Source organism: Callithrix jacchus, chromosome 17 (assembly GCF_049354715.1).
Source record: "Callithrix jacchus isolate 240 chromosome 17, calJac240_pri, whole genome shotgun sequence".
In the NCBI taxonomy this organism is placed as follows: Eukaryota; Metazoa; Chordata; class Mammalia; order Primates; family Cebidae; genus Callithrix; species Callithrix jacchus.
Window position 1 is genome coordinate 24,763,578 of NC_133518.1, and position 27,894 is coordinate 24,791,471.

At 35.8% G+C, this 27,894-nt stretch overlaps 1 protein-coding gene across 4 annotated transcripts in view; it reads left to right on the forward strand.

The window, feature by feature from the left end:
- KPNA4 (karyopherin subunit alpha 4) overlaps positions 1-27,894 on the forward strand; it is a 64,530-nt gene that overhangs the window by 20,020 nt on the left and 16,616 nt on the right. For all 4 annotated transcript variants that reach the window (XM_002759427.7, XM_078353929.1, XM_035278570.3 and 1 more), the window contains 10 exons: positions 9,018-9,062; positions 9,873-9,962; positions 10,079-10,108; positions 10,206-10,258; positions 13,673-13,768; positions 14,277-14,362; positions 16,829-16,915; positions 19,241-19,410; positions 19,500-19,544; positions 23,030-23,161. In XM_002759427.7, the coding sequence (XP_002759473.1) occupies positions 9,018-9,062; positions 9,873-9,962; positions 10,079-10,108; positions 10,206-10,258; positions 13,673-13,768; positions 14,277-14,362; positions 16,829-16,915; positions 19,241-19,410; positions 19,500-19,544; positions 23,030-23,161 (834 nt within the window). The remainder of the gene's footprint in view (positions 1-9,017; positions 9,063-9,872; positions 9,963-10,078; positions 10,109-10,205; positions 10,259-13,672; positions 13,769-14,276; positions 14,363-16,828; positions 16,916-19,240; positions 19,411-19,499; positions 19,545-23,029; positions 23,162-27,894) is intronic.

A 27,894-nucleotide genomic window follows, 5' to 3' on the forward strand; every position in this document is an offset into this window, starting at 1 on the left:
AAACACCATCTCTTTGCCAGTATGCACACCCACGTGTTAAAAACACACACACACACACAGAGTTTGTTTGAGCCAGGCTAGTCCTAGCTAATCCAGAGGCTGAGGGTAGGTTCCACCTTGAACCCAGGAGGCTGAGGTTGTAGTGAGCCGAGATCATGCCACTGTAGTCTCAGAATTTCCCTGAGATTCTGTCTCGGGGGAAAAAATTGATACAGTTTTGAGGCATAAAAGATCTTAGAGAGCTGTTGAGTTCTCTTTACAGATGAAGGAATTGATGTCTATAAAGGTGATAAGTTGCCTATGATTTCATTAAAGGTAGAACTGGGACTGGTAACCATATACTAGTAGAGTAGTACAACCATATACTAGGAAACCATCTTGGGAGGAGTTAAATACATTTACTTTCTCTTCTATCATATGTAACTTCTTGCAAAAGATAGATGAATATAGAGAAATCTGGAAATTCATTTTCCTATTGTTTGAATGTTAAAGAGATAGTGAAACTCTAATCCCATTCCTTGAAGTTAACACCTAAGGGTTTCTTACATGTTGGCAATTTTTAAAAATTACATTTATTCTAATAAATTTTCAATGCTTACAGTTCAGATATGGATCATTTTAAAGGATGATATCTGTAGACTAGATACCATCTTTTTTTTATGATACTGGTGGCATTTTTTTTTATTGCATTTTAGGTTTTGGGGTACATGTGAAGAACATGAAAGATTGTTGCATAGATACACACGTGGCAGTGTGATTTGCTGCCTTCCTCCCCTTCACCTATATCTGGCATTTCTCCCCATGCTATCTCTCCCCAACTCCCCACCCCTCGCTGACCCTCTCCTATATCCCCCCCAACAGACCCCAGTGTGTGGTGCTCCCCGCCCTGTGTCCATGTGTTTTCATTGTTCAACACCCACCTATGAGTGAGAACATGCAGCATTTGATTTTCTGTTCTTGTGTCAGTTTGCTGAGAATGCTGGTTTCCAGGTTCATCCATGTCCCTACAAAGGACACGAACTCATCGTTTTTGATGGCTGCATAATACTCCATGGTGTATATGTGCCACATTTTCCATGTCCAGTCTATCACCGATGGGCATTTGGGTTGGTTCAAGGTCTTTGCTATAATAAACTGTACTGTAATGAACATTCGTGTGCATGTGTCCTTATAGTAGAATGATTTATAATCCTTTGGATATATACCCAGTGATGGGATTGCTGGGTCAAATGGAATTTCTATTTCTAGGTCCTTGAGGAATCGCCACACTGTCTTCCACAATGGTTGAACTAATTTACACTCCCACCAGCAGTGTAAAAGTGTTCCTATTTCTCCACATCCTCTCCATCATCTGTTTTCTCCAGATTTTTTAATGATTGCCATTCTAACTGGCATGAGATGGTATCTCAATGTAGTTTTGATTTGCATTTCTCTAATGACCAGTGATGATGAGCATTTTTTCATATGTTTGTTGGCCTCATGTATGTCTTCTTTTGGAAAGTGTCTGTTTATATCCTTAGCCCACTTTTGAATGGGTTTGTTTTTTTTCTTGTAAATCTGTTTTAGTTCTTTGTAGATTCTGGATATCAGCCCTTTGTCAGATGGGTAGATTGCAAACATTTTTTCCCATTCTGTTGGTTGCCGATTCACTCTAGTGACTGTTTCTTTTGCTGTGCAGAAGCTGTGGAGTTTGATTAGGTCCTTGTCTATTTTGGCTTTTGTTGCCAATGCTTTTGGTGTTTTGGTCATGACATCCTTGCCTATGCCTATGTCCTGAATGGTTTTGCCTAGATTTTCTTCTAGGGTTTTTATGGTGTTAGGTCTTATGTTTAAGTCTTTAATCCATTGGGAGTTAATTTTAGTGTAAGGTGTCAGGAAGGGGTCCAGTTTCTACTTTCTGCACATGGCTAGCCAGTTTTCCCGACACCATTTATTAAACATAGAATCCTTTCCCCATTGCTTGTTTTTGTCAGGTTTGTCAAAGATCAGATGGTTGTAAATATGTTGTGTTGCCTCCAAGGCCTCTGTTCTGTTCCATTGGTCTATATCTCTGTGTACCAGTACCATGCTGTTTTGATTACTGTAGCCTTGTAATATAGTTTGAAGTCCGGTAGTATGATGCTTCCTGCTTTGTTCTTTTTACTTAGAATTGATTTGGCTATGTGGGGTCTCTTTTGGTTCCATATGAAGTGTAAGGTGGTTTTTTCCAGTTCTGTGAAGAAGGTCATTGGTAGCTTGATGGGGATAGCGTTGAATCTGTAAATTATTTTGGGCAGTACGGCCATTTTCACGATACTGATTCTTCCTAACCATGAACATGGAATGTTTCTCCATCTGTTTGTGTCCTCTTTTTTCATTGAGCAGTGGTTTGTAGTTCTTGAAGAGCTCCTTGACATTCCTTGTTAGTTGTATTCCTAGGTATTTTATTCTCTTTGTAGCAATTGTGAATGGCAGTTCGTTCTTGATTTGGCTCTCTTTAAGTCTGTTATTGGTGTATAGGAATGCTTGTGATTTTTGCACATTGATTTTGTATCCTGAGACTTTGCTGAAGTTGCTTATCAGTTTCAGGAGATTTTGGTCTGAGACAATGGGGTCTTCTAGATACACAATTATGTCGTCTGCAAATAGAGACAATTTGACTTCCTCCCTTTCTATTTGAATACCCTTTATTTCTTTTCCTTGCCTGATTGCTCTAGCTCAATTATTTCTTAATATTGCTCTATTAGCTTACCTAGATTAAGTCTGACCTCCTGTACTCAATTTATTTTCAGATACCTCATCACTTATACTCAGTGTTCATTAATCTTATCACTTCTTAAGGAGATCAGAACTTGATTCTGCTTGAGAAGACTTTTGCCCATCACTAGTAGAACTTCAGGCCTTTAATACTATTATTAATAAGTGATACCTCTGAGAAATCTACAGATTGAAAATTCGAACTAAACTTACTGCTGAAAGAACTTTTCTAAATGAAGTTTATAATAATGGGTTTTTATCCTTAGGAGATATTAATTATTGACCCACTTGAGTAAGCATTTAACACTGTTAGGCATTTAAAATTTCCCTTTTATTGTCATAATGTAATTTATTTGCTAATTACATGCAGTTTGCCAACATAAATACTATTTGACAAAAGCATGAGTAAGCACCATGGTGGCTGCTCCTGGAGAGATCAGCAAGTGGAGGTGAAAGGAGAGAGAAATAAGAAAGGAATAGAAAACATACTTTTCTAGTTATGTCGTTTTAGCTTTTGGTTTACCACATTAATTGGGTTGAATAACTGTTTTACCTACCAGATGTGTTTGGGTTGTGATGATAATTTGGGTTGAAATCACCAGTAACCCACTTTTCTCTGAAAAGCGTAGCTTACTTTTATGTGATGTGATTGATTTGTCTTCTTGCCTACCTGTTCATTTCTGGCTTCTGATATTCTTCATCAGATTCCATATATGCCATCTTTCATGGTTCTCTAGTTTTGTACATGCTGTATTTTCTACCTGGAATGCCTTTCTCTAAATGGATTGCCATTCAGTCTTGAAAATTAAGCTTACGTTTTTATCTTTAGTAATTACTTTCTCTACTATCAGAGCACCTTGTGTTCATGTTATTAATACATGTATTGGCCAGGCATGGTGGCTCACGCCTGTAATCCCAGCACTTTGGGAGGCCGAGTCAGATGAATTACTAGTTCAGGAGATCGAGACCATACTGGCCAAAACGGTGAAACCCCGTCTCTACTAAAACGCCCAAAAATATTAGCTGGGCGGCCGGGCGCGGTGGCTCAAGCCTGTAATCCCAGCACTTTGGGAGGCTGAGGCGGGTGGATCACGAGGTCAAGAGATCGAGACCATCCTGGTCAACCTGGTGAAACCCCGTCTCTACTAAAAATATAAAAAAATTGCTGGGCATGGTGGCGCGTGCCTGTAATCGCAGCTACTCAGAAGGCTGGGGCAGGAGAATTGCCTGAACCCAAGAGGCGGAGGTTGCGGTGAGCCGAGATCGCGCCATTGCACTCCAGCCTGGGTAACAAGAGCGAAACTCCGTCTCAAAAAAAAAAAATTAGCTGGACATGGTGGTGCATGCCTGTAGTTCCAGCTACTCAGGACGCTGAGGCAGAAGAATTGCTTGAACCCAGGAGGCAGAGATTGCAGTGAGCAGAGATCGTGCCACTGCACTACAGCCTGGGCGACAGTGTAAGACTCTGTATCAAAAAAAAAATACATGTATAAAATAAGTACAATCAAGTAACATGTTTAGAATGGTGTTTGGCACCTTCTATTTGCTAAGTTTTGGCCTTATTACTATTTTACTAAGTTATATTTCTGTGTCATAAGACTGCTGCCTCCTTAAGGACATAGATATGGAGTGTCTGGTCCATCTTTGTATTTCTAATGCTTGGCAAATAAGTGATTAATAAATGTTTGAATGAATGCTTTCCAGGAGGCTCTAAATCAGTAATATACTTAATATTAACTCATGTTGGGGGAGGAAAGGCGTGTGTGTGTGTGTGTGTGTGTGTGTGTATCTAACTTAAAAGAAAGGACTTTATTACCTATCATAAAATTCACCAATTTTAAGTGTAGAATTTAATGATATTTAGATTTTTGTTATTGTGCAACCATGATCACAATTCTATTTTATAATATGTTCTCGTCACCACACAAAAGATCTCTGGTGCCTGTGTGAATTTTTTTATTCTTCTTTTTTTTTTTTTTGTAGTGCTGTTACCCAAGTATTAACCTTCCTAAGGTATCAATGAAAGTCAGGCTGGATGAAATAAAATTAAGGCATTATATTTCTTATCCGTGTATTATTTAGAAAGAATTTTCTTTAAACTTTTTCTCTGGTGAGATTGAGTCCTAACTAAATTTTCTCAAGAAAATTTAAAATACCCAAAATTGCACAGTTACTGTGTATTTTAAAATAATTTTTAGAGCTTTAAAGAAAAACTTGCGTTGGTAAAACTGACTTGAAAATTAGCAGGAATCAAGTAGCCACTGACTTGAAATTCAGTAGCAATTAAGGGGGAAGAAAATACTAGAATCTATACCTCATTAAAGCAGGGAAAGTGTTTAATCCCAAGTGCCTAACACAGTGTTGGACGCATAGTAAATATTCATTAAGTACACAAACTGCATTCCTTATAAATAGAGATAGCATTCTGTTTTTACTTATTTGAATTTTATTGTCAATTTCTTATCCCCTTTTGCCTGAATTTATAATTTTGTAACTATATGACAAGCAGAGAAATATAAAATATTTGAGTGATCTGCCTAAACTCTACCTACCTCCTCGGAGGAAATAGCAGCAGCAGTCTTCAACCTTCCTCACTTACAGTCTTTGTCCTTTAGATAGCTCTTTGGCCTATAAATAAGCCTTTGGCCAGTTTGGCAGCTTTTTGGAATTCTAATTGACAGCACTGCTTACTGGATCAGTGTAAGTCATGTGAATTCACAGCTATCATATTTTCATGTAGTACACAAAGCCTGCTCTTTTGGACAGGCTTAGAAGTCTTATATACCCACTTTCATGGAGTCTCAAAGAAATAAATGTTTTTCTTGATTTGAGATGGGGCTATGATTTGAAACTGCCTAAATATCCAATACCACTTTTCAGTCTTTTGTTGTCGTTGTTGTTTGCAGTAAAAAACATGGCCAAATGCTGCCAGGCTGTGGTGCATAGGGTGTCTTTCTACTAGTTCATTCATTCTTTCCCTTGGAGAGGAAAAGAAAACTCTTTCTTGCTCTGTAATGAAGGGATTGTCATATCACTTATTCTGCAAAGAGTTTCTGTGAAATTAGTAATAGCGTGGTCTTACATTGTCATTACAGTGCTAAATTGGTTTGATAAATCCTTTATTGATAGTTTCAAATTATCAAAAAAACCTGCAGATTTTGTTGTAACAAATGAGTATCAAGTACAAAGAAAATTTTTATTAAATCTTTGGATTTAATAAGATGTAAAATAATGGGAGAAAACTTTTTGGAGTAAACAAAACATTTATGTAAATTGCAGTATGTAGTCGTTTGGATTTATTTAATAGTTTGCTCTAATAAAAAGAAGTTAAAGCTCGTTATACCTTAATCCTGCTACTTTAGATGAAGAAATTGCTAATAAAAACTTTCCTTAGACTGGAAATATCCCTGTCCCTCAGAAGTCTACCTCATTTAACCTACTGAACAGTCTTAAGTAATGCATCCTACAGATATTTTCTGTGCATGAGACATAGATCATAGTTTTTTGTTACTTATTAGAATAGCTTATTTCATATTATGGTACTATGCAAAACTTACTGTGTTGGTAATAGTACTTTTGCTTTAATATGAACCATTGGCTCTCCAATTCACTTGAACTCTGACTTCAAGAAGTGTGGAAAACAATGTGACTTAGTGGTTAAGTGGCTTTGTGTGAGACTGTCTGTATTCTAATCCTAGCCAGTTTTGGAGAAGGAATTTAACTTCTCTAAGCCTCAGTTTCCTTATTTGTAAAAAGAAATAAACAGTTATTTTCTTCTTACTTCATAAGGCTATAATGACTGAATGAGACAGTGAATGTTCAAACTTACTGTAGTATTTAGCTAATGATTTTTATTCATTTTACAGCCTATTTTATTTTAAAATTGACTTTCCGGTGTTGTAAAAATCTGTATCTGTACCAAATAAAGTTATGTAGTGTATTAGAATGTGATAAGTGGTATGGTGATAAATAAGGCAGGGAAGAGAGAGAGAGTACCCAAATGGAGAGCTGGCAAATGGTCAGGAAGTGGAAAGGCTTCTCTCAGAGAAAAGGGACTGAGCACTGCAGGTAGTGGGGGAACGGCATTCCAACCTGAGAAAATAGCAGCAACAGTAATAAGGTAACACACTGCTGTGTACAGTTTAAGTACTTTACATATTTTAGCTGATCTAATCCTTACAGCAGTCCTATGAAGGTGTTTTTACTCTTCCGATTTTATAGATAAGGAGACTGAAGTACAGAGAGCTAGTAAGTAGTATGGCTAAAAAAGTTGAACTCAGGCAGTTTGACTCTGGAGTCCATCTTCTGAGAAGTTACTACATAATATATTAGTTAAGGCCTTGCAGCAAGAGACTTTCCAATGTGTTCGAGAAATAGCAAAATTGGTGTGAGTACAGCAGAATGAATGAAGATAATGGTAGGAGCTAAGGTCGGAGTGGTGGTAATTGGGGAGGGAATGAGATGGGAAGATTTGACTGGACGTAAGCCACTGTAAAGACTGGGCTTTTAAGTCCAAAGTGGAGAATGTGAGAGCTTTTGGATAGTTTTGAACAGGGGAGTGATATGATCAGACTTTTTAGAAAGTATTTTTTTACTGAGTTCTTGGACCTTTCCTTTCTTGGAGTCTATGAGTAGAATGCAGGAGGGCCCCTGGAATTTAGAAAAAAAAAATATGTCTTTATTTTCACTAAGAAACAATATTTCCTTCACTTAATAATGTAGCCAGTTGATCATAGTAATGTTAGAATTACCTGTGACTTTGTTACCACCATAAAAATCACCTCATTCTCGCATTTATGGTCATCACTACTTTGAAATTATAGTAGTTATTAGACCCACTGCTAGATCCCATTTAATGTGATTATAAAGAAGCACTTAACATTACACTTTGTTTTTTATATTTATAGCTCTTTTTTTACATTTATTTATCAAGACGGTTTCCTTTGTAACTGTGTGTGTGTGTGTGTGTGTATATATATATATATACAGTATATATGTATATGTGTGTGTATATATATATATATATATACAGTTACAGATAGTATTTAAAAACACTATCTGAGAAGGTGTCCATTGATTATACCAGACTGCCAGAGGAGTCCATGGCACATAAAAATTAAGATTCCCTATGAGGATTACTCTGGTTGCTGTGATTATAATAGACTGGGGAGGAAGATAGAGGGCAAGAGCAGGAGGGCTGCAAGTTAGGAGTTTTTTGCAGTTATCTAGTTGAGAGATAATGGCAACTTGGCCCAGAATAGTAGCAGAGGAGGCAGTGATATGTGTTTGAATTTTATGTTTTGAAGGCTGAACCAATAGGATTTGCTAACAGATTGAATATGTAATGTGAGAGAAAAGAATCAAGAATGGCTTCAAGGTTTTTGGTCTATGCGGCTGCAAGGTTGGAATTGCCATTTGCTGAGATGGCGAGTGGTGTATGTTAAAGATCAAAAGCTCAGTTTTGGATTTATGATATTTATTAGACATCTTAGTATGACTTTCTGAATTGTTACCTCTATGTAATACACAGTCATTAGAAAGAATGAGGTGAACCTATATGTAAAACCAGCTTGAACTTACATTTATATTGTTTCTGAACATTTGAATGTTTTATAGTAAGCACACATCCCTGTAGTAAGAAGCTTAAAAAATAAGAGAAATATGTTTAAAAATAAAAGCATGGCCTCAGTGTGTCGTAGAATAACGGTGTGGCCATGAAAAACAATGAAATAGGTCTTTATACGCCACCATGGAATATCTCTAAGTTCTATAAACAAAGTAAACTGAAACAAGTTAAAGAACAGGATAGATGCCTGTCAGAATCACGATAAATCTAACAGTGTTTGAGAGAAGGAAATGGTGGGTGAGCAGGAAGGCTCCTTGGCTTTTTTTTTTTAAGCAGTTGAATTTAATCTTGTACATGTGTTATTTTTTTGGTAATATCGTTGGTTCATATGAGGGATGAGATTATGGGCTTTTTAAAATTCTTTTTACCTCTGTATTTTTATAAACCTTATGTTACAGTTTTTTAAATTATGGTATATATAATATAGATCTATTAATAATTTCAAAGAAATTTTTCATGTTTTGCAATATGAATGGGAAATGAAGATTGAAAATAATCTACATAGTATGATTTTTATTATGAGTAAGATTTGGCTTTATTATCCATATGACTAGAAAAAATATTAGAAATGTATGTTGAAATGTTAATAGTGGTTTTCTCTGGATAATGGAATTTGAGGTGATTTTAAAAGTATTTTCCTTTAATTTTTTTGTAGACTATGAGAAGACAACGAAATGAAGTTGTAGTTGAATTAAGGAAGGTGAGTCTGATTGGGTACTTCTAAGCATAATTCTAACAACATTATAGCATTATATACAAGATGCCAAATATATATTATATTTTTATGTAAAATGTGTAACCTATTATATAACGAAATTTTACTGAATTTAGTTCAACTTTTTAAAGGAGAGAGTTTGACAGAATTTGACAGTCTTTTGAAGTTGGAAGGATATAACTTGTTTGTTATGCAAAAACAAATATAAAGAACTTAAAGTCATTGAGATACAGTTATATTAAATAGTTCTGCTATTAATGGGCAATAGTAAGGCCCTGAAAAGAACTTGTTGCAAACCTCTTCAACTTTTAAGTATTATAGTTGAGAATATATTTATAAATTTGCCCCAAGCATTTTAAGTGAAGTTGAAAAGGCCTTTGATTTTTGTAAGGCGTTGTTGGTTTTTGTCTAACTTTGAACTGCCCAACTTTTGCTTTGACTTTGCTTTTAGGTGATAAAGAGGAGCTCCCAGATCATGTATAAAATGGTTTAGTACTTTTAAATAAATATTTGTGTTGGTTCTGGCTTAAACTGTACACTATATTTTTTAGTCAAACTTTTGTTTTTGTTTTGTTTGTTTTTACATAGTTCACGGTTCATTAAAAATGTAATATTTGGGAAATGGGACTCAAATTAGTGTTGCATGAGTGTTTAATTCCCAATTTGGTTTTTAATTTTTTACATTTGAATTTTACTTTAAAAGGCACTTCATATTTCAGTTTGTAGGCACAGGGTTGAGCTTTATATGGAAGTATTCAGATTTTCTTTTTAACTCATTCTTTGATTTTTTTTAAGAATAAAAGAGATGAACATCTCTTAAAGAGAAGGAATGTACCACATGAAGATATCTGTGAAGATTCAGATATAGATGGTGATTATAGAGTGGTAAGTTATTGTTATTGTTACTCTGGTAACTTAAAAGTACCAGTGAAAGATTTCACATTAATAAAGAATTTTAAGGTGACTTTTTAACTCAGTTTTCTTTTTAACTTTTTTCCCAGCAAAATACCTCTCTAGAAGCTATTGTTCAAGTAAGTTGGATTTTTTTCCCTTTCTTCATTTGTATTTCTTGTCCTCAACAGCTAATCGTTAATATATTTACATCATACATTATTTTATTTTTTATAGAATGCTTCAAGTGATAACCAAGGAATTCAATTAAGTGCAGTTCAAGCAGCTAGGTAAGTTAAATTTTGAAGACATGTATAGATTTTATAACTTACATAGGGTTTCTATTTTGAATTTTTGCTATGTAGTAGTCCCTGGTAATCATATTTAACTTTGATGACAAACAATAGTAAATAGTCTTAGATGAACTAAATTTTTTTTTTTTTAAAGTTCTCTGGAGTATTAAAATTGGTGACAGTCTTTTTAACTCATAATTTTTATTTTCAGCTCAGCGTGTACACTGAAGCTTTAATATACATAATGCATACAGATGCTACAGAAAGTTGATGTAACAAATAAATACTGTAGAGTAAGAGAAAAACATTATTTGTAAAGCTTTACCTTTTACTAATGAATAGGTTTAATTTTATAAAGTCAGATTCTGCAGATCCTTACCAGATACCTAATTCTTCTCACAGTGCTCATATTGATCAAACAATAAATCCAGAGTTATAGTCTTACTATGTCAGTTGACATAGACAAGTAGATTATTAAGATTAATGTCTGCATATACTCCCAGTGTCTTTCCACACAGGAAATACCAAGTTATTTTGCACATTTCTATTGTGAAATTTATGCTCTTATATTTTAAAGGAAGAGGCAGAAAAGTCTATTACTGAGACCTTTGCATTAATAAATAGGTTGGGGAAGACATGGTTGTGTCATAATGCAATTTAGGTTGCTTTGTATGTTTGTGAATATAAGAATAATACCCTATGTTGTATTTATCAGTAGGAAAGAGACATGTAAGAAATTGATCCTAGTTACAGAATTTCAAAGTGGAAAAAGTTTATAGGTCCATCCGATACCTTATCCAGTGCATGAATCTGTTTTATATTTATTAGACTTTTCCAGTGTTTATTTATCCACCTTAAATAACTTAGAATTGATAGGGAAATTATAAAATTATACAGTATTGTGTACCAGAGGTAAAAGAACTTCTTAGAGAAGAATTCATTATGTAGGCAGAAAAATCACAGAACCATTCACATGTCAAAATGGCAAATTAATGTTTATAGGAAGAATGATTAAGAAAGTTATTATGCTCACCATTAAAGTTGAATATTTGATAGTTTGGGGGCAGTTTTTCTCAATATGCATTATGCAAGAAAATTAAAGCCCACTGTACCCTAAGGGGTTTTCAAAGTATGATCTGTGGATCACTGGGAGATGCCGAGACAATTTCATGGGTATGCAAGAACGAACTGATTTTCACAATAATTTTAAGACTTTATTTGCCTTTTTTTCCACTATGTTAACATTTACATTGATACTGCAAAGCAACTGTGGGTAAAATTATAGACTCCTTGATACAAACCAAGACAGTGGCACCAAACTGGTTTTATATTATATTTTATAGAAATTGTATTCCTCACCATTATGTAAAGAATAAAAGTGATTTCTCTTTTAAAATATTCTCAATGAAGTGTAAAAAATATTTTCTTTAGTTAAATTTTGACCCTTGATCTCAGGAAACCTTGTTTGAGAAGGCTGGGTTAACACTTTTCTGAGTGTTTTTTTTTTTTTTAATTTCCACTTATGCTAAGCACTGTGTCATGTATTGTGGAAATGGCATGTGGTATAATTCTTTCTCTTTAAGAACTTTATAAGCTAATTGGAAAGGCAAAACTGTGTTTTAAAAATAGGTGGCTGGATGTGGTGGCTTATGCCTGTAATCCCAGCAATTTGGGTGGCTGAGACAGGGGGATCACTTGAGGTCAGGAGTTTGGGACCAGCCTGGCCAGGATGGTGAAATCTCCATCTCTACTAAAAACAAAAACTGGTGGGTGTGGTGGTGCATGCCTGTAATCCCAGCTACTTGGGAGGCTGAGGTAGGAAAATTGCTTGAACCTGGGAAGTGGAGGTTGCAGTGAGCCAAAGTGGCACCATTGCAGTCCATCCTGGGTGACAGACTAAGACCCTGTCTTAAAAAAAAAAGCTTAGTGATAACAGCAAATGTAGGACCATAGGACTATGCTGTATAAATCCTCTGGAAATTTAAAGATGGTATTATGTAAAACATAGAACTTAAAATGGACTTTGAACAGAGTTTGAATACATAGAACACAGGACATTTCAGGTGAGGGATATAGGATATGAAGGGCCTAGAAAGAAAATTGAAATGATGTGACAGACAACTAATCTATTGTTGAGTTACAGGGAATAAGTTTAGTTAGGTAAGATGGAGCCAACTTGTGAAGCATTTAAAGCTAGATCAAAGAGTTTACATTGATAAAGGTAGTAAATAAGCAGCCATCGCATAGTTTATATAGGAAGATGATTTGGTTAAGCTTTCTTAAACATTGCTTTTATGTAGTAATGCAGGGTGTTCCATGGGGTAAAGATATGATTAGGCCACACTGAGGACTTATCAGCTAAATCTGTAGTCTCCCACATGTGAAAATAGGCACTAGATTTTGTTTGGTTTTTATCTTATAAGCTCCATGAGAGCAGTGATGTGTCTGTCTTTTTACCTCAGTATTTCTAGCATCTCTCCGGTTGTTTTCCTGTCTGTTGCTGTGCTTATTCCAGTTCTCTTTAGTTGCTGAGATGAAAATGTTGTTGGACTCTTATGACCTTTAATGTGGTGTGTAAAGTAAAATGAAGAATTGGGCACTAATATTAGCTATAAACGTATTCCAGCAGCCTACCTGCTTTTGTCATTTGACTCTATTGTGACCTAGTATGAATAATTTTGGATATTTTGGTGACCTTTTAATTCTTTTCTTAGCAAGGTAAATGATGTGTTGAAGAAATCTGCCCATTTTTCTCTGAACTCAAAATTATATCCAAAAGTAACATTTTAAAAAAATAGTTTTCTTTTTATAAGTCATAATCAGGACTTTACTGAGAGAATAATATTATTGTACCATTAAAAGTAGTAAAGTGGCTGGTCTCCGTGGCTCATGCCTGTAATCCCAGCACTTTGGGAGGCCAAGACAGGGATCCCATGAGGTCAGGAGTTCGAGACCAGCCTGGCCAACATAATGAAACCCCATCTCTACTAAAATTACAAAAAGAGCTGGGCATGGTGGTGCACACCTGTAATCCAAGCTACTTGGGAGGCTGAGGCAGGAGAATTGCTGGAACCCAGGAAGTGGAGGTTGCAGTGAGTCAAGATTGCACTACTTACTGCACTCTAGCCTGGGCAACAGAGAGAGACTCTGTCGCAAAAAAAAAAAAAAAAGATAGTAACGTGATTCATGTCTATATTTTTCTAATTATTTGTCATCTTTGTACATTTAATTTATAAATTTTTTTATAAATTTAGAGAAGAGGTTCCGTTATATAAATTGTTAATGTAATTTCAGAGGACACGTATACCATATATTCAGATTTATGTTAATATTTATCAAATATGAATTTAAATTTAATCATAATGTTTTATTTTATTAAGTTTCAAACAAGAGTGGTTTTATCTCTTATAGGAAGCTTTTGTCCAGTGATCGAAATCCACCAATCGATGACTTAATAAAATCTGGAATATTGCCCATTTTAGTCCATTGTCTTGAAAGAGATGACAAGTGAGTATTTTGTTTTAAATTTAGAATGTATCCTTTGGAGAAAATAAGACTTTCTAGTAATTAGTTTGATCTTTAAAGAAAAAAGAAAAGTGCTATGGGATAAAGTTGAAAAGTCAAAGTGTAAAACAGTGCAAGATTTGTTAACACCTTGAGACGAAGGTAATACCCAAAAAGTAACTTGAGAATGATAAATTTAACTTTTAAGCTTTGAAAATCGGCAAGACTAGTTTAACCAGGATAGGTACTTGAGAAAACTGTTTGGGTAGTAGTGTGCAAGTATCTTTAAAAAGATTTCTTACTAAAAATAAGGACACTGGAGGAGGTTGCAGGCTTTTTATACTGAAGAGATGTTTTAAACAGTTGTTAAGAGTTAAAAAAATTGCTGGATAGTTATCTTTTGAAACAAAATATTTAATGCATTTTAAATGGCAGAGAGGAAGAATGGTTAGTAGATATTTGGCCCAATGTAAAAAATCACTGCTGTTTAAAAATACTTGTTTTTTTGTAGTCCTTCTTTACAGTTTGAAGCTGCATGGGCTTTGACAAACATTGCATCTGGAACTTCTGAACAAACTCAAGCAGTAGTTCAGTCCAGTAAGTTGGTTATTAATTATAATTTTTTGAAAAAAGTAAAAAATAGTGATTTTCCCAAAAGACTATGGCAATTTAAATTATAAAATAATAGCTACTAAGTAGTTATTGAAATAGGTCAACTTAAGTATGTTACTTTAATCTACTTATTCTGGTAACTCACATTTTGTGTTTCCAAAAATTCACTATATTCCTTTATAAATATGAGACTGTTTTTATAGTAGAAGATTGCATTGTTGTTACACTTTATTTATAGGACATCAGTAGAAATAAAGGAGTTTTTCCTTTTGCCACATTGCCTCTCTGCCTTTCTTTTTTTGTTGTTGTTTTTCTTTTTCAGACAAGATCTTACTCTTTTGCCCAGGCTGGAATGCAGTGGCACGATCTTGCTCAATGCAGCCTCGACCTCCCGGACTCAAGAGATCCTTCCACGTCAGTCTACCAAGTAGCTGGGACTAGAGTCATGTGCCACTGTGCCCAGCTAATTTTTGTGCTTTTGTAGAGACAGGGTTTTCACCATGTTGCCCAGGCTGGTCTCTGACTCTGGGTTCAAGTGATCAACATGCATTGGCCTCCCAATGTACTGGGATTACAGGCAAGAAGCCACCACACCAGCTTCAGCCTCTCTTAATGAGATTTTTATCATATATTTTAAAGAAATCTTCTATAAAGTAGTCCTAATAGAAAGAATGGCTTGAATATTTTTTATTATTATTATAATAGGATTGCTTTTTTTTAATTTTGGGAGATGTAAGTGGAAAATTACTATTGGAAGTAATAAACTGAGTGTATTGTTTTCATGAATACTATTTGATTCTTCTGCAAAACAAAGAAATGAATAATTTTAAAGGAGATACTTTTAAAATCCTCTTTAAATATGTAAGCAGTGTACTTGTCTGAGCTTGTTAAAAATGTAAACACTAATTTCTACATTTTGAAGGGGAACAAAGATATTATCTAAGTAATCATTTTATTATAGACACTTGTGTTGTAATATTATTTTTAAAAGATAATTACCTTATATCCTATTAAAACTGTTTTAGTTTTGGGTTCGGGTGGTTTCTGTTGTGGTTTTTTGGTTTTGTATAGCTGACTGTTAGGTAAATTTTATGTTTTCCTAACAATGTTTTATTCCCTCTCACACTTTTTCCATTCTGTTTGGTATGCTCTTTAAAGATTAGAAAGAGGCTTAGAATTTTTTTGACCTTGCTAGTCTGCTTTAATATACCAAAAATAATAGATAAATGAGGCTAGGCATGGTGGCTCATGCCTGTAATCTCACCTCCCTAAGGGGAGGTGAAGCAGGCGGATCACTGGAGCCCAGGAGCTAGAGACCAGACTGGGCCACATGGTAAAACGGCATCTCTACAAAATGCAGGAAAAAAAAATTAAGTTGGGTTGGTGGAATGCACCTGTAGTCCCAACAACCCAGGAGGCTGAGGTAGGAGAATCACTTTAGCCTGGTGATGTCAAGGCTGCAGTGGTCTGTGATGTCACCACTGAACTCCAGCATGGACAGCAGAGTGAGGCACTGTCTAAAAGACAAACAAACCCATTCGTGAATTTTTATTATCTTCCAAGCATGATTGAGCTACATATATTTAAATAGCGCTTTTTAAAGTAGTATCAAAAGGAAGGAAGAAGAATCATTTGTTCAGTACAGTATTTTGTTCAGATACAGACCTGTCTCTGTGTCCTATCCTATTGAGTAACAAAATCACTTTCTGATTTGAAAGATCTCATGTGGCCCAGGAATCACTGGCATGTCTAAAGACCCACATGTTGTCAACATAAATTTGTGTTCAAAAGTAACTTCAGGCCGGGTGCAGTGTGCAGTGGCTCAACATCTGTAATCCCAGCAGTTTGGGAGGCCAAGGCAGGCAGTTGACTTGAGGTCAGGAGTTTGAGACCAGGCTGGCCAATATGGTGAAACCCTGTCTGTACTAAAAATACAAAAATTAGCCAGGCCTGGTGGCTCACACCTATAGTCCTAACTACTTGGGAGGCTGAGGCAGGAAAATCGCTAAAGCCTGTGAGGCAGAGGTTGCAGTGAGCCAAGACTGCACCGCCACACCCCAGCCTAGATGATAGAGTGAGACTCCATCCCCCCCAAAAAAAGCCACTTCAATAATGTCCCTTTTTTTTTTCAAATTAGAGATAATATTTAATCTATAAGGAATTAATCTTAAAATTGAAATTAATTCCAGGTTTAATTGTTAATGAAATTTCACAATGCTAATTTAACATTTGTGTGTATAACTCATTTTGATACTGAGTAAATAGTCGCTGGTCAAAATTTTTCCAATAATGCTATTCCAATAAAATTGATTTAATGAGACTATATTTTAAATATATTTTTATAGGTTTCCCTTTTTTCTTGAGGTCTCAGCAAAAAAAAAGAAAAATCGAGATTGATTTTTGGTTTATAGTATCTTCAACCTTAAGTATTGTTATCTTTTCTTCCATCAGATGCTGTGCCACTTTTCCTGAGGCTTCTCCATTCACCCCATCAGAATGTCTGTGAGCAAGCAGTGTGGGCATTGGGAAATATCATAGGTTTGTATAAAACTTAAAATACTAATCCAAAAATTGTTACCATATACTAAGTAATAAAAATAGCTACTAGTAATCCAAAAGAGAAAAGTTTGCCTTCAGGACTAGTTTTTGTGAAATAACTTACAGAAATTTGAACGGTATTACTGTAAAAGCTTAAAGTCATAAATTGAATTTTTGTTGCTTAAGATACCATTTTTTATATAGTCAGCTCTTAATTATTTGAATAATTATGTAATATATGTGCAAATTAGACGTTCTGTCTCATACTAGAGTCCATTTTTTCTTCCCCATCTCCCTTTGTTGATCAATGGGGTCCATTTGTATTTCTTAGCTTTCTCCATCAAAGAAAGTAATAAGAAGGGAGGAGGCAAAATTTAAACCAATTATTTTTCTCCATAATGACAGTTCTGAGAAGAATCTAAAATGAAATTTTTTCTCTCTTGCAGACTTTTGTACATTAGAATTTAGTAATGTATAAAATATGGTAACACTATTTTCTGTCACCATGAGTCAACAAGAGGTAACTATAGCCTTTTGACAGTCTAGTTAAATATTTAACACCATGATTACCCCAACTTTCAGGTTCTCTCTGATAAATAGTTGTAAGGAGAATAAAGACAATTCTGATATTTCAAGATTTGTTTTTATAACTAGAGCCTAACTTAACCTAAACTCAAAAATTCAAAGAATATTCCTCCAGTAAAGGATGGAAAAAATCTGAATTGTATTGTACCCCAATATAGTTCAGAGACCTTGCTATTATGAGTGGGGGCTGAGGTACTGTTTGTAGAAGTCTCACTAATATAGTGAAGGAGAACGATTCTAAAGATTATTTTTGCCAAATTCTTTATTCTTACATGGAAATAATCATTGTTGCTTTGATATGTTGCCTCTTTGTTGCCCTTATACAGGGCCAATATGGAAGTAGGGAGTGGTTATGAGGTTTGTTTGTTTGTTTGTTTGTTTGTTTGTTTTTTTCTGGGGGATCTTTTTGGTTTTTTTTATTGCGTTTTAGGTTTTGGGTTACATGTGAAGAACATGCTAGATTGTTGCATAGGTACACACATGGCAGTGTGATTTGCTGCCTTCCTCCCCATCACCTATATTTGGCATTTCTCCCCATGCTATCTCTCCCCAACTCCCCACCCCCTGCTGTCCCTTCCCTATTTCCCCCCAACAGACCCCCAGTGTGTGAGGCTCCCTTCCCTGTGTCCATGTGTTCTCATTGTTCAACACCTGCCTATGAGTGAGAATATGCGGTGTTTGATTTTCTGTTCTTGTGTCAGTTTGCTGAGAATGATGGTTTCCAGGTTCATCCATGTCCCTACAAAGGACACGAACTCATCATTTTTGAAGGCTGCGTAACATTCCATGATATATATGTGCAACGCTTTCCCTGTCCAGTCTATCATAAATGGTGGTTATGAGTTTTTAAGGGAGAATTTCTCTGTAAACCATTCTTGACATAGGGTATACTATTAGGAATGCTAGTGTTTCTATATCCAGAGTCCCTCGCTCTTTTGCTTTCATACCAAATGTTAGATTTGGAACTATTGTACAGCATCGTGATCTTAAAGTTTTTTATTCCAATGACATTCTGTAATTAATATATGGATGCAAAAAGAACATTTTATCTCCAAATATTATAGTGCAAGGGAAAGTGTTTTCACTTATGTAACACTTGAGCATGGCTTCATATTAGAAACTGCAGTGATGTTCTAGATACAGAAATTAAACTTGGCAGTTCTCTACAACAGTAGTTCTCAAACCTTAGCATGCAATGAGAACTACATGGGGTGCTTGTTAAAACACAGAATTCGAGACCCATAGAGTTTCTGCGTCATAGAGCCCAATAATCATATTGGGAACCGCTATTCTAGTACTGGTTCACCCTTTTTTTCTGACATAGTTTTCTAAGTGTATAGAGTAATTTGTAGTTCATAACCTTGATGCTCTGATACTGGATCAAGAGTACAAATTTTACAGATATTTTCTTAATACATCTTTTATATCACATGAAAGTTTGTTAAACTGGGAGTATCATTGACAGAGAAATTAAAAGCAGCATTTTAATTAAGTAAGCAGCTTCTAAAGCTGAAGCTGGGAATAATGTGCAAAAGAATACCTTATCACCATATGTTGCTTCTCTTGGCTTTTAGAGACCTTGAATGTGAGCCCGTTTATTATTGTTTAAAACTTTTATCTAAAACTGAACAGTGTATCTGGTTAAAATACATGAAGCAGCATATTCCCAGTGCTTCTTCTTTTCTGAAAATGCTTACTGTCAATATACTTTATTGAGTTAATTAATCCTTTTTTCTGCAGGTGATGGGCCCCAATGTAGAGATTATGTCATAAGTCTTGGAGTTGTGAAACCTTTACTTTCCTTCATAAGTCCAAATATTCCTATAACATTCTTAAGAAATGTTACTTGGGTTATGGTCAACTTATGTCGCCACAAAGACCCACCACCACCAATGGAAACCATTCAGGAGGTAAACACTTTAAAAAAAAATTTTAAAAGATACCATTATATATGTTTTTATCTGTGTATGTTTTAAGATCTACATATTTTTCTCTTCAGATTCTTCCAGCCCTTTGTGTTTTAATTCATCACACAGACGTAAATGTGAGTAAATGTGTCCCATTATATATTTATATATGTATGTATTTCTAGGGCTCCCCCTGTGACACAGGGGGGAAATACTATACTAAGACATTGTGTCAGCATACTATCAGATTTTTCCATTTCAAGAGTTGTAATAGATATTTTTATATTTACTCTGTTTACCTATATCACAATATGTAATACCAGTTAAGAAATCAAGCATAGCTGTTATTTTTGGTGTGGTCAATAATGTATGTATGTATATATGTTAGTGTTGTAAAAACTCACATTGAAAGTTTTAAAAGTTGCCAGTTGGTGGTTTCTCTTACTAAGATCATGTCTTTAATTGTTCATGTGCTTTTTATGGAAGCTCATTTTGACAGTTTGGCCAATGAGAGCACACACACAAATAGTGCTATTTTTGTTTTTTTGAAAGATGAAAAGAAAAATGTTTGTGCATGGATTTGTATTCATATACACATACCAAACCATGGACATCAGTTGCCCTTTAATTCCATTTTTATTCTATTTCTCCAGTTACGGTGACTGGCAGTGGCTTCATTTATCAAGATAACTCTTGATTATCCAAACAACAAGAAAAAAAAAATCAGTGCAGGCAAGATTTTAAACATAGCAAAAATATTTTGCTTATTTTTACTAACACAGATGGCAGAGGAGAAAGCAACTCAGGGAGTATGAATGAGGTGGAAAACTGCCCTGAGTGCTTGTAAAAGCCAGACCAGCCTTTGGTGTGTTAGAGAAACCAGGAATATAATGGGTAAGGGAAAACACATGAATGAAATGTTTAGCAACAATCAGGAACTCAGTGGTTCTTTAAGAACAATTTGGCATGGTAACCAGTGTTGGACAAGCTGCTTCATTTCTATTTATAGGCCTATACCTTTTGGCCAGAATTTAATTTGTATGGAACAAATTAGAATTACCCTGTATCAAGCAGTGACATAGTATATAAAATTGATTAGATGAACATGATCTCTGAGGTAGCTTTTGTTTTTAGCCCCAGATAGTTTAGGAACTTAAAAAATGTGAAAGTAATTTTTGGTTTTGTCTCCTTAATAGCCAAGTTATTTGATTAAATTATAAATTTTAATGTTTTGCTTTGAAAGATTTGCAAGAGGCCAGGCATGGTGGCTTATACCTATAGTCCCTGCACTTTAGGAGGCTGAGGCAGGATCACTTGAGCCCAGGAGTTTGAGATCAGCCTGAGCAACATGACAAAACCCTGTCTCTATTTAAAAAAAAAAAAAATCCAAAAAAATTAGCCAGGCATAGTGGCATGCACCTGTAGTCTCAACTACTCGGTGTCTGAGGCAGGAGGATCACCTGAGTTTGGGAGATCAAGGCTGCAGTGAGCTGTGATCATGCCATTGCTGCAGCCTGGGTAATAGAGCAAGACCCTGTCTTAAAAAAAAAAAAAAAGAGAGAGATTTGCAAGAAAGATTAACTTCAAAGTTTTATACCCCTACTGGAAAACAAGACATTTTGGTTGACTTTATTCAGAGATATATTGTGTTCTTTCCACTTACTGACTCCGATCTAGGTGAAATTGTGAACCATTTTCTTGCTTTTAATTTGTCTTAAAGAATTTCTCAAGCCTGTTAGCATTGTTCTTTTTAGTCACATGATAAATAATGTTTTAGAAGGTTGATTTCATTATGATTTTAATCTGAGCATATTAGTGACATGTTTAGCATTGGGCCTTTAAAAAACATGTATCTAGCTTTTATATACAGTTATGAGCAAATAACTTGAAACTTTTGGCCTATGTTAACAAATTTTAGCATATGTTGATATTCCAGAAAGGAAACTCAGTTACATTTACAAACTGAAAAAAATTTTTTTTCCCCACATATGTTGATACCACTTTTGTGTGAACTCTCTTTTTTTTTCTGGGCAGAATCTTGCCCTGTCATCTGGCTGGAATGCAGTGGTGTGATCTCCGCCTCCTGGGTTCCAGCAATTCTCCTGCCTCAGCCTCCCAAGTAGCTGGGATTACAGGTGCCTGCCACTCTGCCCACCTAATTTTTTTTATTTTTTAGTAGAGACCAGGGTTTTATTATGTTGGCCAGGCTGGTCTTAAACTCCTGACTTCATGATCCACCTACCTTGTTCTCCCAAAGTGCTGGGATTACAGGTGTGAGTCACTGCACCCGGCCTGTGTGAACTCTTTCATTTGATGTCTTCTTTTTTTATTAGAAATATTCTTAGAGCTTTCTTGAATTTCCTAAGAAACAGTGGCAAAGCGCTGTTTTCTCCTTTTAGGAATTTCTATGTGTCCGTTTTTTTTTTAATCATATTTTTTCTTAAGCATAACGTTGGTTTATAGTTTTTTAGTGAGTTTTGTTTTAAGTCAAGGTTTTAAAACAAAAAAAAAAAACAATGCCTGGCTAATTTTTTGTATTTTTCATAGATACTGGGTTTCACCATGTTGCCCAAGCTGGTTTCAAACTCCTGGGCTCAAGCAGTCCACCTGCCTTCATCTCCTAAAGTGCTGGAATTACAGGCATGAGCCATCACTCCCTGCCTGGTTTACAGTTTTAAAGGTTTTAGACTTCTCCAGCTTGTCTCAACACAGAGTTCATATTCCAGAAAGACTTTGGAAGTAGTTTTAGGCACGTTATTATTATTTGTCAATAATTTGTGTATTTATTTGCAGCAGTTACAGTTGTTTGTCATACTGCCCTTCGGTCATAACTTCTAATTAGGACCTGACATACTAGGAAAGATCAAACACATGGCCCATTGTACTTAAGAGATAATCATTAAAAAATGGCAGGCTACTTAGTAAGTTGATTACACAGGCTGCACTTTTTTTGGGGGGAGGGGGGTAAATAGCAGCTGTAGTGAAGTATGTATTTTTTGTTTTAATTATAGATCTCACAGACTGACCTGTGATTATTTAATAATCTGCAGCTGTAGGGGACTCCCACTATTTAAGAAGTTGACTACAGTTCTATAAGGCAAAACAAACTGATTGGAAAAGATTAAACTATTATACTATGATACAAATACTTGGGTTATTGGCTTCAGGCATATCTACATGGTACTTATATTACTAGAGAACTCCTTGAATATATTCATGTAGTTCAAATGGTTTGAACAGCTGTGCATGTTGGATACATATAGTCTTTCCAGCTCTATACATGAACCACAATGTTTTTAGACCTATTGTCCCTCAACCTTTGGGAAACAGAATGTCTTTTTCTCCTATTTTATGTCCTGTGTAGTGTGCGTGTATTTCTTAGTGAATTAAGATTGTATACTAATCTGGGATCAGAATCCTGAATATGGCTAAAATACGTACATCTTAATACAGACATTTATAGATGATTATGTTTAATACAATAGTGAGCAGATTCCAATGAATTGAACTGAGAGAAAAAAGGAAGAAGGTAGTAGAACAATCTTAGAATAGTTGTTTGGTCAAGAATTACTAAAATGAGAAAATATTTAAAAGTTGTTTGAATTTTTATTTTATTCATTAGATATTGGTAGATACAGTCTGGGCCCTCTCTTACCTTACTGATGCTGGCAATGAACAAATACAGATGGTAATAGACTCTGGAATAGTTCCTCATTTGGTTCCTCTTCTCAGCCACCAGGAAGTTAAAGTTCAGGTAAGTTTGTTCCTAGTAAAATTATAGGTATTTCTTACCACTAATTGCTTTAAGTTTAAAGTATATTCTTAGCATAACAACAAATCTGTGATTGAGAGAGTGAGTTATTTTACCACCATTTTAAAGAGGAAAATAAATAATAAGACTCCATTGTAGATTACTAATTTTTTCTTTGAGATGAGGTCTCACTCTGTAACCCAACCTCCGCTTCCCAGGTTTAAGCCATTCTCCCACCTCAGCCTCCTGAGAGGGTGGGATCACAGGCACATACCATCGTGCCTAGCTAATTTTTTTCTATTTTTGATAGAGTCAGGGTTTTGCCATGTTGGCCAATCTGTTCTTGAACTCCTGGCCTCAAATGATCCACCCACCCCAGACTCCCAAAGCGAAAGGTGTGAACTACTGTGCCCGGCCTGATTACTGATTTTTAATGTAGAACAGGGAAATTCATTATAGCAACATGCATGACATCTGAAACAAGTATTGACAGGCACTTATTTTTCCTACTCCTTTTTATTCTTCCTCTTTGACTTCCCTACTTTTTTTTCCCCTTGCCAGCCATCCTTTTTTTACTCACCTGGCAACTATAGTTAACTCTTAGCTTCACTGGTGCTGAAATAAAGGCACTGTACTGAAATGTACTGTTTAGAGGCTCATACCTATAATCCCAGCACTTTGGGAGGCCAAGGTGGGTGGATCACAAGGTCAGGATATCAAGACCATCCTAACCAATATAGTAAAACCCCATCTCTACTGAAATGAAAAAGAAAAAATTAGCTGAGCATGGTGGCGTGTGCCTGTAGTCCCAGCTACTTGGGATGCTGAGGCAGGGGAATCGCTTGAACCAGGGAGGCGGAGGTTGCAGTGAGCCAAGATTGCACCACTGCACTCCAGCCTAGCAACAGAGCAAGACTCCGTCTCAAAAGAAAAGGAATGAATATAAAAACTTGTCATTTAAGGGCATTTATGACTTATCTTAAATATTCTTGCCATATGTTTATTCTTAAGTTTATTTTGTGTGGTACTTCTGTCTTGGTACAGATTTTGGTTTGTATTTTGTTCTTGTTTTTCCAGAATGTATCTTCAGTTTTCGTGCTGGACTTCACTAAGAATATAGGGCTTGGAATTTACCTTTAGCCAGTGCTCAAGGAAATTCTCTACTCTACCTGACACCTTACAGGGATTTTCTTAACACCTTTCAACTTTCATGCCATAATTTTGCAAAATAAAATAGTGTCATGGAACCCTATGTAACTTTTTCCTTTGTACCTCCACTCACTCCCCCAAATTATTTTGATACAAGTTCCAGATACCATTTTATGCAGCTTGCATCTCTAAAATTTAAGCCTATTTTTTTAACATAACCACAATACCATTAGTACACTTTTTAAAACCTTAGTTTTAAATATCCAATTGATATCTACTGTTTCATTATTTTTTCACAATTTTACCCAATCAATATCCAGACAAAGACTACACATTGCATCTGCTTACTATGTATTTTAAGCCTCTGTTACTGTGCAACTTTCTTCTCCTTTATCTTTCCTCTTTCAATTGATTTGTTAAAGAAGCTTGGTTACTATAAAACATTTTTGGAAGACATTAAAGAAAACCTAAATAAATGGTAAAACAGTTCGTGTTCATGGATTGTCTAATACTGTTAGGATGACCAACAGAGTTTGAGGACTTCTCATTTTCAAAATTCTACAGAGCTATAGTAAATAAAATTTTATGATACTGGCATAAATATAGACATACAGATCCATGAAATAGAATCAAGAGTTCAGAAATAAACCTGTACAATTTTCTTTTCTTTACTTCTTATGAGACAGTCTTGCTCTGTCATCCATGCTGGAGTGTGGGTGTAGTGGTGTGATCTCGGCTCATTACAACCTCCGCCTCCCAGGTTCAAGAAATTCTCCCACCTCAGCCTCTCGAGTAGCTGGGATTACAGGTGCCCACCACCATGCCTGGCTAATTTTTTGTATTTTTAGTAGAGATGGGGTTTCACTATGTTGGCCAGGCTGGTCTCGAATTCCTGACCTCAGGTGATCCACCTCGCCTCGGCCTCCCAAAGTGCTGGGATTACAGGTGTGAGCCACCACGCTCATCCAGTTGATTTTCATTAAGGATGCCTAGCCAGTTCATTGGGAAGAAAAAACCTTTTCAACAAATGGGCAAGAATGACTGGATATCCACAATTAAAATAATGAAGTTGGACCCTTACTTCATACTATTTGCAAAAACTCAGAATGGATCAAACACCTACATGTAAAATCTAAAAATGTAAACCTGTTAGAAGAAAATACAGGCATAAATTTTTATGACCCTAGATTGGACAGTAGTTTCTAAGATAAGACACCACGAGAAACCAAAGAAAAAGAATTGATAAATGAGGCTTCACAAAAATTAGAAACTTGGGCTTCAAAGAACACCATCAAGAAAGTGAAAAGACGATCCATAGAATAGAAAAGAATAGGTATTAGCAAATTATGTGTCAGCAAAGGGACTTCCATCTAAAGTATTTAATATGCAAAGAACTGTTAACAGCTTGAAAATAGACAACTCCATTTTTAAATGGGCAAAATATTTGAATAAACAGGTTTCTAAAGAAAATACTAAGCACATGAAAAGAAGCTCAACAACGTTAGTCACTAAGGAAATGCAAATCAAAGCCACAGAGATACTACTTCACACCCACCAGGATGGCTATAGTTAGGAAGACAATAACAAACTTTTGGTAAGGGTGTGAGAAATTGGAATTCTTACATACTGCTGCTGAGAATATAAAATGGTACAGCTGCTTTGAAATACAGTTTGTCAGTGCCTGGAAAAGTAAAACATAAAGTTACAATATGAACTGGCAATTAATTACTCTCAGGTACATACACAAGAGAAATGAAATTGCATATCCACACAAGAATTTGTACACAAACGTTCACAGCAGCATTATTTATAATAGCCAAAAAATGAAAACGATCTAAATGTCTGTCAGCTAATGAATGGTTAAATAAAATACGATATGTTCACACCGTGAAATACTATTTGGTCATGAAAAGGAACAAACCACTGATGCATGATGTAACATGAACTTCGACAACATTATGCAAAATGAAAGAAGCTAGACACAAAAGACCAAATACGGTTAATTTTGTTAATATGAAGTGTCCAAGATAGCCAAAATCTTAGAGACAGGCGTAGTGTCTTCCAGGGACCTAGGGATGAAGGCAGTGTGGGAGTGACCACTAATGGATACAGTTGTTCTTTTTGGAGTGATCAAAGTGTTCTAGAATTAGATACTAGTAATAGTTACACAGTTCTGAATATACTGAGAACTACTGAATTGTACACTTTGAAATGGTAAATTTTATATTGTATCTCAATTTTTTCAAAAACCTGGATCATTCATCATGTAGAAAGGAAAATCAGAGGAGTAAAATAAGTTTTACTTAACAGAAAATGACCTCATACAACCACAGAAAAATATTGATAATTCAAATTCATATTGAAATCTCATGTTAGGTGTCTGCTTTCCTTCAGAAAGGCACTGTTTTTTTGTCTTTTTGTTTTTGACAGGGTCCTACTCTTGTCCAGGTGGGAATGCAGTGATGTGATCACAGCTCACTTCAGCCTGGACCTCCCAGGCTCAAGCAATCCCCCCACCTCAGTCTCCCAAGTAGCTAGGACTATAGGCTCATGCCACCACTTGGCTAATTTTTTATAGAGACAGGGTTTTGTCATGTTGTCCAGGCTGGTGTCAAACTCCTGGGCTTAAGTGTTCCACTCACCTCAGCCTTCCAAAGTGCTGGAATTACAGGCATGAGCCACTGCCCCTAGCTGTTTTTATTTTTTCAACACTAAATCTGAAGTTCTGTTTTATTTTTTTATGGCACCGTCTAAAATTATCCTTAATTGTTTATTGACTTCCTTCTCTTACAATAATACAGGCTCTGTAAGAGCTGGGACATGTCTGTCTTCACATCTCTGTTCCTGCATCAGTGCCTGACACTAAGTACTCAAAAAGAATAGGTTTGTTGGAACTGGGTGCAGAGGCTTACGCCTGTAATCCCAGTACTTTGGGAGGCCAAGGCAGGCGGATCACCTAAAGTCAGGAGTTTGAGACTAGCCTGGCCAAGATGGCAAAACCCATCTCTATTAAAAATAAAAGAATTAGCCAGGCATGGTAGCATGCACCTATAATTCCAGCTCCTCAGGAGGCAGAGGCAGGAGAATCATTTGAATCTGGGAAGTGGAGGTTGCAGTGAGGCAAGATCGAGCCACTGTTCTCCAGCCTGAACGACAGAGTGAGACCCTGTCTCAAAAAAGAATAGGTTTGTTGGAAGAAAGAATGAGTGAATTAATACATTTATCTTTTATAAGGTGCTAACGTACCTTTTAATAAGGAGTATTACGGCTAGGCATAATGGTTCATGCCTATAATCCCAGCACTTGGGAGGCCGAGGCGGACAGATCACTTGAACCTAGGAGTTCAAGACCAGCCTGGGCAACTTGGTGAAACGATACAAAAAATACAAAAATTAGCCAAGCAGAGTCATGCACTGCTATACCCTCAGCTATTCTGGAGGCTGGGGTGGGAGGATCACTTGAGCCTGAGAAGCAGAGGTACAGTGAGCTGAGATTGCACCACTGGACTCCACCCTAGGTGACAGAGCAAGATACCCTATGTAAAAAATATATATATATGTATTTCACTTAGAACATCATCTCATTGT